Below are 12380 nucleotides of genomic sequence, written 5' to 3' on the forward strand. Positions count from 1 at the left end.
TTCCTTTGCTGTTTGGTCATCTATCTTTCTCTCCTTAAATGTAGTATTCTTGTCCATCACTTATTAATTAGTGAGGCCGTTACTGGTTTCAGGCTTGATACTTGGAACTGGCAGAGGCAAGTCACATCTCTCAGGCCACATGCTTCTCCCTGCAGTGGGGCTGGCCTTGTGTCGGAGACCTCAGGGTTGCCATCTCGCCAACATTAGCCTCCAGTGTCTTGGTGGTTGAGTGTGTTGAGGGAATGACCTTTAAGAAATTTATGGTAATTTTCCATGCCTTGAATAGCGGCTTAATTTGTTCTGAGTAGCTTTCATTTTTTTTTTTTTTAACCATTTCAGGGTTGAACATTCTGATCAGTGAATGATTCATAAGCTTTCTGTTCTGTTTTCGAATATGATGTGTTTCCAATTGTTACTTATTGCCTAAGATGTATTTTAAACCAATATATTTCATTCAGTCAACAATATGGGCAAGTACATACCTACCTGTATTTACCTCATTAAGGAATATTACCAAAATCAATGAGAAGAGTATTGCTGTTTTTTGAGAATGAGGTGACTAGCTTTAAAAAAAGACAAGACATTTAATTTTTCAGGACCTTAAACAAAGGTGTAGACATTTTTATTTTTATAAATATTACCTAATTGAGATCAATTTTAAGAATACTGAGATCCTTAAGGATCTCATTTTGAAAATCACTTTCTATAAATCAGTAACTGTTGCTTTGGTTCAATGGAGTTCATATAGTAGCTTTATTAATGTCCATAAACTTGTTTAATGTTTTACTGGACTTTAAAATCATGGCCACTAACTCCCATTTTTTAAAAAAAGTCTCTAAGCTTTGGGTTATGTTAGAAAACAAATGAGAAATTATCAACATCTCCTTTTAAGAGCTAAGTAATCATTCAAGTAAATAAGACTGTTCATTGGAAATGTTAGCAGTAGCAGCTTTAGTAGTTTTTATTGGTGACAGTTGAATGTTCGTGCTAATAATTGGGGCTTCTTAGTAGAATAAGGTTCTTAAAACAGGACTTTGTTAGCAGCTGAAGTAGAGTGAAGTTTTTGTTTGGCCTTTTCTTTTTCATTCTTGCAGCCAGATTTTTTTTTAAATCATTGACTTGAATCCTTAAAAGCCAGCTTGAACTGATAATCGTGTGTGGTTTTTTAAACTGCTTCCATCTTGTCCTTTCTAACAATGTTTTATGACTAATCCGTTGTGAGGGAGTGTCGGGGTAAAGGTTTGGGCCTTGAGTGAAAATAACTAGACTAAACGCATGAGTCACAACTGGCCTATAAACAATCCCCAGGAAGTGATCTGTTTCCCAGTTTTCTCCTCCAAGGACTCGGCAGTACTGTTTCTTAAAAGACTAAGAGAAAATAGAAAGATAAATATATTTTTAGTCACTGTCAGAAAATGAATAAGAAAGATGAACACTGGAAATTTAGCTTCTTGTGGATATTTCCAGTTTGTAGTTGTATTTGACATTGTCTTTTAAGCTTTAATGTAGCATGAAGTTCAAATGAAATATGGGTAGTATTTTTAAAATTTAAACCTGTGTACGTTTCTAGCCAGCTAATATTCTTTGCTTACTTTCCTCTGCTTTTTTCATACCTTTTTACTCTCCAGAACTGCCTAAAGTTACAGAAGGTGCGTAACACCTTTTCTTCTTATTCTATTCCATAGATTTTTATTACTTGACGTTGTTATGTACTGTTGGTTGCATATTTTATGAAATTGTGTGCAGGGAAAAGTATATTACTACAAAATCCATATGGTAATAAAAATCGATGATAGTATTCATTATTGACTTCCAAAGGGCTGTTTTATGGAAGAGAAAATACTTCTGAAGCAATTATGATCATTTAAAATATTTGTTTATTTTTAAATATTTACTTGTGCAAGGAGCTGTACAGAATGGTTTAGGCATTCCCTGCCCCCTAGCGGCTAAGAAGCTGTCACACATGACAGTTTAACATTTCCACAGTGACTCTTTCAAAGGACTAGGAGCTCGGCGATGCTACTGTAAGGAACTTATATTTATATACTGTAACCTGTAATTGCCTGTGCCAAAAGTTTTATCCCCCTCCTTTTTTTTCTGGGACATTATCTAAATCTGCCTAATTGCCATTCTTAAGAGTAAACCATTTGTTGCTTTGAATTAGGTGTTTTTTGTTCTAGGACAGATTAACATGTCATGTCACGCTGAATGCAAATATTCATTTTCATACAAAATAATGAATATTTCGAACATCCAGTGTTTGTGATTTTAACGTGTCACATGAGTTGATGAAAATCAGTGACTTTGTTTTGAGGTTTATTTAGGGGTAAAAATTATTTTTTTCATTTTACCTCTCTTAACCTCAAGATTTATATAAATCCCACATGCTGAGTGTATTCTCTCAAAAAACTGAACTGAGACATTTACCCAGAAAGCATCTCAGATTTGACCTCGTGGTCTTTTGTTTTGAAGCAGGAAGACAGTTTAAATTTTTGTAATTTCATGCAGCATGTAGTTGTTGCTCTTCTTACTACAGTATACAGTTACTGAGAAAGTTTCTATTAGCTGATCTTTTGAAATTTTATTAACACATGTGAAAAATTTTTAAAGAAAGGAATGGAAAATTCAGTTAATATTTTCAGTGCCCAAAATAAATTGTGAATTGTAGATGCATTTTTTAAATTTCAATTGAAAGTTATTTGGAGAAAAAAACAAAACATAGCAAAGACAAAAAGAACAAAGATAACAGAAGAAAATGTTACCTGGGAAAAAAGGGAAGCAAATTGTTTATCATGTGTCCTGAACTCATAATCATTGTTTTGTTAGATCAACAGTCACTTCAGGTAGGGGGAAAAGGTTAGTCTTGCACACGTGCTTTGTTTCTGGGTTTGTATTTGTTTTATAGTTTGATTATGTTTTGGGAAACTGTGACTAAAGCCTATTTTAACACAAGTCAGTGAATTAGACTGCATGCTTTTGTTATAATAGATATTATGTTAACACGTGCGGTTCTTCATAATAATAAGGGTTTTTTTTTCATATATTTTGAATCATTTTTTCCTATCTTTCAGCCACTAAATGTGACCTGTGCTTATAACTGACCTTACCTATAAGTACAGTGCTATTGTCCATCCTACTTTTTTTTACTACTTTATTTTTAAATTTTACCCTCTTTAAGAATCTGTTCCAAGTGGAGAAAATCAGAGTGTGACAGGAGGCGATGAAGAAGCAGTGGATGAATACCAAGAGTTAAATGCAAGAGAAGAGCAGGATATTGAGATAATGATGGAAGGCTGTGAGTATGCAATTTCGAATGCCGAGGCCTTTGCAGAAAGGTTGTCCAGAGAGCTGCAGGTGCTAGATGGGGTAAGCCTTTCTTGTAATCTATGATTAGTGATGTGTAGTGGATCGAGGAGACTGGTGATGTTCATATTTTACTGCCTGAGCACTTAAGCCTGGGTAGGGTGATTATTGCTGTCTTCCTCTGTAAGTGCATTACCAGCTGCCATCAGTCTTTCACTGTTCTTGTTCAAAAGACAACCATTCCTAATAGGCCAATGAAGGCAGTTGGCTGAGGTTCTGGATTTGGGGAGCTTCTTGATATGAAGTGATGGAAGTAAAAAGTAGCCAACCTGAAGCCAACTTGGGGGTTGATTCCCCCAGCCTCTGAAACACCTCAGAATAGTTCAGTGCAAAAGAATAGCGTTTTTGTGGTTTGAAAAAAAAAAAAAAGGTACAGGTTAGAAAGAGAGAAATTGGGCTGAAAGAAGTGAATCATGTACCCAAAGAGAGCAAGATAGTGTGGTGAAAACAGAGAGCCAGGGGAAAAGGATGTTTGACTCCCCTGCTGAAATGTTTTGGAATAGACTCTATTCATTTGTATTCATTTGTTACGCACATTTCTAAGTTTGTATCTAAATGCACATCTTTATTTATTTACTTTTTTTTAGAAAGTAAAAAGCTGCAAGTAGCACCTCTGTTGTGAGAAAAACCTAAAATGGGAACATTTGGGGTTTTTTTGTTTTGTTTAGACAAGGTATGCGTTTAAGAAAAACCCTCAGAGAATAAAAAATATTTAAAGACTTAAAGAATGTTGGCCTTTTATACATGAAAGGTACAGAAGTTATGAGATTGAACTCAGGCCCAGAGATTACATGAACAGTCCAAGCTTACAAATCTATAAAACTCTCTGGAAGTAAAGCCTAGAAGAGACTTCAAGATGTTAAAGTAGAAATTGTCCTGGGTCAGTTCAAGCCCCACCTTTGCTGCTTGATGTCAGTGGGTCTGAGCCCTGCTGCCTTTACAGTTGGGCTGCACCTACAATTGAGTTATTATGAATAGTGTATAAAATAACACATGTGAAATTATAGCATCAACTGTACAATGATACTCTTTTAATTCCTTGTCCAAATTTTTTCCTCATATTGTGTTATCTGCCTTCTTAATGTGGCTTAGTGGTTTGTATTTTCTTTTCTAGTTAATATTGCATCTGTGTTGCAAGTCATCATATTACTTTGCAGTTTAATTTTGGATTTGAAAGCTTCCATATTTCAGGGAATTCAGAATCAATAGTCAGAATCATTTAGAAAACATTAATAAAGGGATGGTGGTTTGTTACTGCTTTGCCTCGGAAAAAAAGTAGTCCCAAATGAAAGAGAAAAGAAAGAATACCATAGAAGGAGCTATCTTATGGCAATAGGCTCTTCCACATCCTGTTAGTACAAATCATGCAACAGTTATAAATTAGTTCCATGAATTCTTCAAAGACTGGCATACTACTGCTACCCTCTTGACTAAGGTATTAACATAGATGATTATGCTTTTATTTAGGGTTTTATGTAAATATTACAGAGTATAGAAAATTTTTATAGCTGATAGAGTTGGAAGAAGTATCAGAGATGACATAGTGTAATGCCACTTAATTTATAGAAATGAGAATATACCATTACTGATGATGCATCATGGGGCAGAACCCTACTTGTTCAGTCTGCAGAAATACACAATACTGAGGTATGGTCTCTAACCTTGATATAAGGGGAAGTGTACTTTCCTGAAATACTGTGTAAAAAAGTGGAATGTAAACACAAAGTGATAAACTAGATGTTTAAATGTGTATGTCAACCTTTGTTACTCTGCTGTCAAAGAGATTTATCAGTATTTCATTTTTATACTTCTTTTACACATTTGAAGAATATGAAGTATTACTTATCTTTTTAACTTTGTAGGCCAACATCCAGTCAATCATGGCCTCTGAAAAGCAAGTAAACATCCTAATGAAGTTGCTGGATGAGGCTCTAAAGGAGGTGGATCAGATTGAATTGAAACTGAGCAGTTATGAGGAAATGCTCCAAAGTGTAAAAGAACAAATGGATCAGATCTCTGAGAGCAACCACCTGATTCATCTTAGTAACACTAATAATGTAAAACTCCTATCAGAGATAGAGTTCCTTGTGGTAAGCATAATTATAAATTACCAACAACAATAAAAAAAAATCTAATAATATGTAAAGCCCATTTGTAAACATTTTCTAATTTCCTTAGGAGAGCAAGGTTTAAAATACTGAAATTCCAAAGACCTAGTAATAGGATTGAGTAGCATCTTTCCTGTAAATTTCCTGAAGAGTACATGTACAAACGGTGTATTTATATATATTCCAGAACCACATGGACTTGGCCAAAGGTCATATAAAGGCCCTTCAGGAAGGAGATCTTGCTTCCTCCAGGGGCATCGAGGCCTGTACCAACGCCGCGGATGCCCTTCTGCAGTGCATGAATGTGGCTCTTCGACCAGGTATGACAATAAAATCTGCCCAAGAACCTGAGACTAAGCCTGTGACTTAGTATAAAGCTTTTGACAAGAAGTACGTGGGGCAAGTGGTTTAGGGTTACATTCTTAGCTATTAAAACAAGTTTCACTTATTATCAAACATAATTCATATTAGCACTAAGAAATTTTTCATTTCAATTCCTTCTGATTGACCATCAATGACTCTGGTTAACACCAGAATTTTTCTTCAGTACTGTCCATAGAACCTAGCACAAAGTAGATGACATAAGGTTTTGCTACGCCAGCAGTTCCAAAACTTGAGTTTGCATCAGAATCACCTAGAGCAGGGGTCCCCAACCCCTGGGGCTGCGACTGGTACTGGTCCGCGGCCTGTTAGGAACTGGGCCGCGCAGCAGGAGGTGAGCGACAGGCGAGCGAATGAAGCTTCATCTGCTGCTCCCCATCGCTCGCATTACCGCCTGAACCATTCCCCGCCACCACCATCTGTGGAAAAATTGTCTTCCACGAAACCGGTCCCTGGTGCCAAAAAGGTTGGGGACCACTGACCTAGAAGGCTTGCGAACATACAAATTGCCAGGTGCCACCTCCAGAATCAGTAGGTCTGGGCTGAGACCTTGGAATCCATATTTCTAACAGTTCCCAGATGATGCTGAGGCAGGACCACACTGTGAGAACCACTGTGCTATACTGTTTTTTTCCCCTTACCTTTCTTTTACAAAGCATACGAATAAACCAGTAAAACTTTGGGTTCCTCAAAACTGAAATATGGATACTGTTATAAAGGTATTCATTAAACATCGAGGAACCCTTTTTACGCATTAAATAAGTCAAAAAATGTTATGATTTCAGGCCATGACATGCTTCTGGCAGTCAAACAGCAACAGCAGCGTTTCAGTGATTTGCGAGAGCATTTTGCCCGGAGACTAGCCAGTCACCTCAACAATGTTTTTGTTCAACAGGTAATTTTATTTTATTATTAATACTGGCATGTTCCTGTAGCCTGTTTATATATATATTAACTTAAAATTAATATATATTAGCTTAAAATTAAATTCCCAGAAAAAATTTTAGTGTGTTTAATTGGGATCACAGTATATTCCTGCACACATTTCTTTGATTTTAATATTTTTAGTATTTTTAAGTTTTAATATTTGTAAATACATCTACGAGCAAATATGTGCATATTTGCTCGTAGATGTATTTCAGGCCTCAGTGGCCTCCTTAAGGAAGACAGTCTAGTTCCTTTTAGCTAAAACTCCCTGAGTTTTAAATAACTGTGCTTACATGTTGCATATACCATTTAGACATTCTTATTTATAAAAATAAGTCCAAACCTGTTACATGTTTACTGTTTGGCTTGTTTTATTTTTCAGTATTTTGAAGTGAGAACTAGGACTTGATTCCATGTTTGAAGTGTATCATTGGCTTCGTGTACTTACATATATGAGAAAAATGACTAAGTCATTTGTAAATTCCAGTTGATTTAATCTTATATAAACCCTTTGTCTGCATTTTTATATGGAAAGGGATGTTATAATTAAGGTTGTGGCAATGATGATAATGCTAATAATATTATTAAGGGTACCTTAGAGGGACTTGAATAGAAGGCATTTTAATATCTGGGCATTTTAATAAATTAGGTTTCGTATATTTTTCATCTCCTTTATTTTAATAGGGTTATTGGGCAAAAAAAAAAATTGAGGGAAATTCTGTTCATCAGGAAATGCTGTCTGAAATACTGGATTCTTATTTTGTTTTCACTTGGTAGTATTCTAAAACAATTGTATTTACTATATTTTATTTCTGATTAGTTTACTCAGGCCCTCCTTCAACTCTATAACAGGTCCTACTTTCTTTCGGTGCCTGTGAGTACATCAACTTTGGCTCCAGCTTCTTTGATTCTTCTCTTTTTTCTGTAAAGTTTACTAAACTTAACAACAGCAGAATCTTTATAGATTATAATTTACTGATTTAAGCTACCTGTTAACCATATTTATAGCAGTTTTTTAATGTCCCATAACAAAAAGTTTATTTAGGCCAAAAAAGCATTTAATCTCATTCTGCTTGCCTTTCTTCCTGTCATTCTATCACTCACTCACTTTCTCCTTCATATATTTAGAAATCATTTGCCAAGTGATTAGAGATGCATACCAGACATTTACTTGGAATAGATGAGAGGCTGATTCTGCCCTCAAGTCACTCACAGTCTAGAGAAGGGAGATATAATAGACTGATGGACTGAGGGAGGGTGTAAGTTATGATAGTGGTACTATGGGAGCATAAAGGAAGACCATCTAACTAAGCATACAAGGGGGAAATTGGGGAAGACTCTCTTAACATTTTACTTGACGTGAAAAGCATCAAGAAAAAAATAAGCCTAGAAGTCACATAGGAAATACTAATGCACATTTTTCTTACACTATTATTTAAATAATATCTATTTCTACACAGTTCCCTAGTTTTTAAAAATAATCCTGTTGACAGTGATATAGGCCACACTTGCAGATGGTACTGAAAATACTAGTCAGTAAACGATAATCCTTTCTGCACCCTTAATTGTTTGTTGTAACATGCTACTATTTATGATTTTGCTTCCTTGCCTTATAAACTAATGGCTTTGTTTAAAGTGAATGCTTCCGAGTTCTGAAAATCTAACATGTATTGTTACATGTGAGTAATGCATGTTGAAAACCAGAATGTTGCAACAACCTAGAATGTGCTGAAGAAGGTGGAAGATGATGTCCCAAGTATAGAAAAGAGATTTTCTGTGTGTTAAATTTAATGCATTGTGTCACCTAGCAAAAGAGTTGGGAAACATGGGTATTTCTTTTCCTGGTTGTGGGACACACTAGCTGGGAAAATTTGATTACCGCATTATGGTTTATCTCTTTGTCAGTCACCAGATTTTTATTGCATGTCTATTTTGTACTCACTGTCATCCATATATAAGAATAAGAAATGGCTCCCACCCTCAAGATGCTTGTGAGGAGGTGTTAAAAGTAATGTACTTAAAGCTCTACAGCAATGTATACAGAGTACCTTGGAGACATTGAAGGTTCAGTTCCAGACCACCACAATAAAGTGAATATCTCAATAAAGCAAGTCACACAAATTTTTTTGTTTCCCAGTGCATGTAAAATTTATGTTTACACTATATTGTAGCCTATTAAGTGTACAATAGCGTTATGTCTAACAAAAGAATGTATACACCTTAATTTAAAAAATACTTGATTGCTAAAAATTGCTAACCATCGTCTGAGCCTTCAATGAGTCATAATATTTTTGCTGGTGGGGGGTCTTTCCTCAATGTTGACGGCACTGAGGGATCAAGGTGGTGGTTGCTGAAGAGTGGGGTGGCTATGACAATTTTTTAAAATAAGACAATGAAGTTTGCTATAATGATTGACTTTTCCATTCCCAAACAATTTCTCTGGGGCATGCAATGCTGGTGATAGCATTTTACCACAGTAGAACTTCTTTCAAAACTGGAGTCAGTCCTCTCAAATCCTGCCGCTGTTTTATCAACTAACTTTATGTAATAGCCTAAATCCTTTGTTGTCATTTCAATAGTCTTCACAGCATCTTCACCAGGAGTAGATTCCATCTCAAGAAACCACTTTCTTTGCTCAACCATAAGAAGCAACTCCTCATCCATTAAAATCCATTAAGTGAGAGTATAGCAATTCAGTCACATCTTCAGGCTCCACTTCTAATTCTAGTTCTCTTGCTATTTCTACCACATCTGTAGTTACTTCCAGTACTGAAGTCTTGAACCCCTCCAAGTCATTCACGAGGGTTGGAATCAGCTTCTTCCAAAACTCCTGTTAATGTTTATATTTTGATCTCTTCTCATGAATCACGAATGTTCTTAATGGTATCTAGAGCGGTGAATCCTTTCCAACAGGTTTTCAGTTGTCTTTACCCAGGTCTATCAGAGGAGTCACTATCTATGGCAGCTATGGCCTTACAAAATGTTATTTCTTAAATAATAAGACTTGAAAGTCAAAATGACTCTTTGATCATGGGCTGCAGAATGGAAATTGTGTTAGCAGGCATGAAAACAACATTAATCTCTTTATACATCTCCATCAGAGCTCTTGGGTGACCAGGTGCCTTGTCAGTGAGCAGTAATATTTTAAAAGGAGTTTTTTTTCCTGAGCAGTAGGTCTCAACAGTGAGCTCAAAGTATTCAGTAAAATATTCATGTTGTGAGCAGATGTGCTGTCATCCAGACTTTGTTGTTGCATTTTTAGGGCACAGGCAGAGTAGATTTAGCATACTTCTTAAGGACCCTAGGATTTTCAGAATGGTAAATGAGCATTGGCTTCAACTTAAAGTCACCAGCTGCATTAGCCCCTAACAAGAGAGTCAACCTGTGCTTTGAAGCTTTAAAGCCAGGCATTTACTTCTCCTCTCTAGCTTTGAAAGTCTTAGATAGCATCTTCTTCTAATAGAAGGCTGTTTCATCTACTTGAAAAATCTGTTGTTTAGTGTAGCCACCTTCTTTAATTATCTTAGCTAGATCTTCTGGATAACTTGCTTCAGCTTCTACATCAGCAGTTGTGCTTTACCTTGCACTTTTATGTTATGGAGACAGCTTCTTTCCTTAAGCCTCATAAACCAACCTCTACTAGCTTCAGACTTCTCTTCTGCAGCTTCCTCACCTCTCTCAGCCTTCATAGAATTGAAGACAGTTAGGGCCTTGCTCTGGATTAGGCTTTGGCTTGTGGGAATGTTGTGGCTGGTTTGGTCTTCTCTCCAGACCACTGAAACTTTCTCCATATCAGCAATAAGGTTGTCTTGCTTTCTAATCATTCAAGTGTTCACTCGAGTAGCACTTTTAATTTCCTTCAAGAACTTTTCCTTTGCATTCACAGCTTGGCTGTTTGATACAAGAGGCCTAGCTTTCAGCCGATCTTGGCTTTCAACATGCCTTCCTCAGTAAACTTAATCATTGGTTTAAAGTGAGAGATGTGTGACTCCTCCTTTCACTTGAACACTTAAGAGGTGATTATCAGAGTATTAATTGGTATAACTTCAATATTGCTGTGTCTCAAGGATTAGGGAGGCCGGAGGAGAGAAATAGGGGAATGACCAGTTGATGGAGCAGTCAGAACACACAACATATATCAATTAAAGTTCACCATCTTACGTGGACACAGTTCATGGTGCCCCAAAACAATTACAATAGTAACGTCAAAGATCACCGATCACAGATCACCATAACAAATATAATAATGAAAATGTTTGAAATTTTGCAAGAATTATCAAAATGTGACACAGAGACATGCAGTGAGTAAATGCTTTTAGAAAAATGATGCCAGTACACTTGCTTGACACAGCGTTGCCATAAACCTTCAATTTGTAAAACATGCAATTTCTGCAAAGCGCAGTAAAAGCAAAGCACCATAAAATGAGATACGCTTGTATATTAATTTGTTAATTGTATAGCCACATATACATAGTATTCATATGTATAAGTGCTAAAGAGGTTTAATCAAAAGTGAGTTTACTGAGGATTTAAATAGTCAGATATGGCATCACAGATTAAGACAAGTCTTGAACAGAGTTCGTGCAATGCAGTTTATAGCAAATGTATAGATATCATAATATTATAACTACGGTACAGAAGAATCCGGTGGAAATAATCTAATGACCACAGCATAACAGTGATTTAAGAGCACTGACTTCTGGTCTTTTTAAAATTCACACATCAATAAAAGTAAATTTGGAGACTGACCAAGTCACCAATTTATTTTACCAAGTAAAAACCTTAAAAAAGAAATATCTCCATCTGCTTTCACTATCGTTTTATTTTTAAAATGACATTTGGTACTAAAAGAAAAGGAAGAACATAATTTCAGACTTTCTAAATTAATACATTTACCTTTATGAGAAACTGGCTCCCATCCTTTTCTTGTTTTCTTATTGCTGCAGGCCAGTGAGAACATCTTCACATTTGGGAATCACTGATTCAGAGCACACTCTCTGTGATACAACTTTCACAGTAATACTTCCACATAGCTATATTTTAATGAAACTTGAAATGTGTCTTTAATATTCACTTCTTACTGTAACATAAGAGTAATATTTTTAACAATTGGCAAAATTTTTTTGGCTCTTTTAGATCTTCTTACTCAGCTTCCATTGAAATAATAGACTCTTACCCATAACTTACACATTTACTAGGGATTCATGCATCTAGAAGTATATTCATCTGGGGGAATCAGACCAGTTACACTAATTAGGATTCTGATATTGGAAGCAGGCAATCAAATTAAGGCTAATAAAATTGAGGAAATATTTGCAAAAGGGATATGTCCTTGTAAAAAATTTTTTGGTTTTTTTGAAAGATTTGTCTTGAAAGGATAACTGTTCTCTGCCCCTTTTCCCCCTTTGGTTCTACAGAGACCTCATGATTCTGTGCTCCACCTTTAGCAACATGATAAGACCAATTATGCACTGAACTAAAAGTACAGCCAGGAAAAATCTGAAGTTGTGGGAGGTTTTGCTCTATGCTTAAATTTGGAAATTTTTCTTTCAACATATATTTACAGAAACATTATATAGCAAAATAAAACCTGTGTAATAA

At 35.8% G+C, this 12380-nt stretch overlaps 1 protein-coding gene across 3 annotated transcripts in view; it reads left to right on the forward strand.

Annotated features, from left to right (window-relative positions):
* The window catches only part of EXOC1 (exocyst complex component 1), a 62146-nt gene that overhangs the window by 16452 nt on the left and 33314 nt on the right, over nt 1-12380 (forward strand). For all 3 annotated transcript variants that reach the window (XM_061191395.1, XM_061191394.1, XM_061191396.1), the window contains exons 5-8: nt 3179-3366; nt 5226-5453; nt 5659-5791; nt 6638-6747. In XM_061191395.1, coding sequence (XP_061047378.1) covers nt 3179-3366; nt 5226-5453; nt 5659-5791; nt 6638-6747 — 659 coding nt within the window. The remainder of the gene's footprint in view (nt 1-3178; nt 3367-5225; nt 5454-5658; nt 5792-6637; nt 6748-12380) is intronic.

The sequence above is a fragment of the Eubalaena glacialis genome, chromosome 5 (assembly GCF_028564815.1).
Source record: "Eubalaena glacialis isolate mEubGla1 chromosome 5, mEubGla1.1.hap2.+ XY, whole genome shotgun sequence".
Taxonomy (NCBI): Eukaryota; Metazoa; Chordata; class Mammalia; order Artiodactyla; family Balaenidae; genus Eubalaena; species Eubalaena glacialis.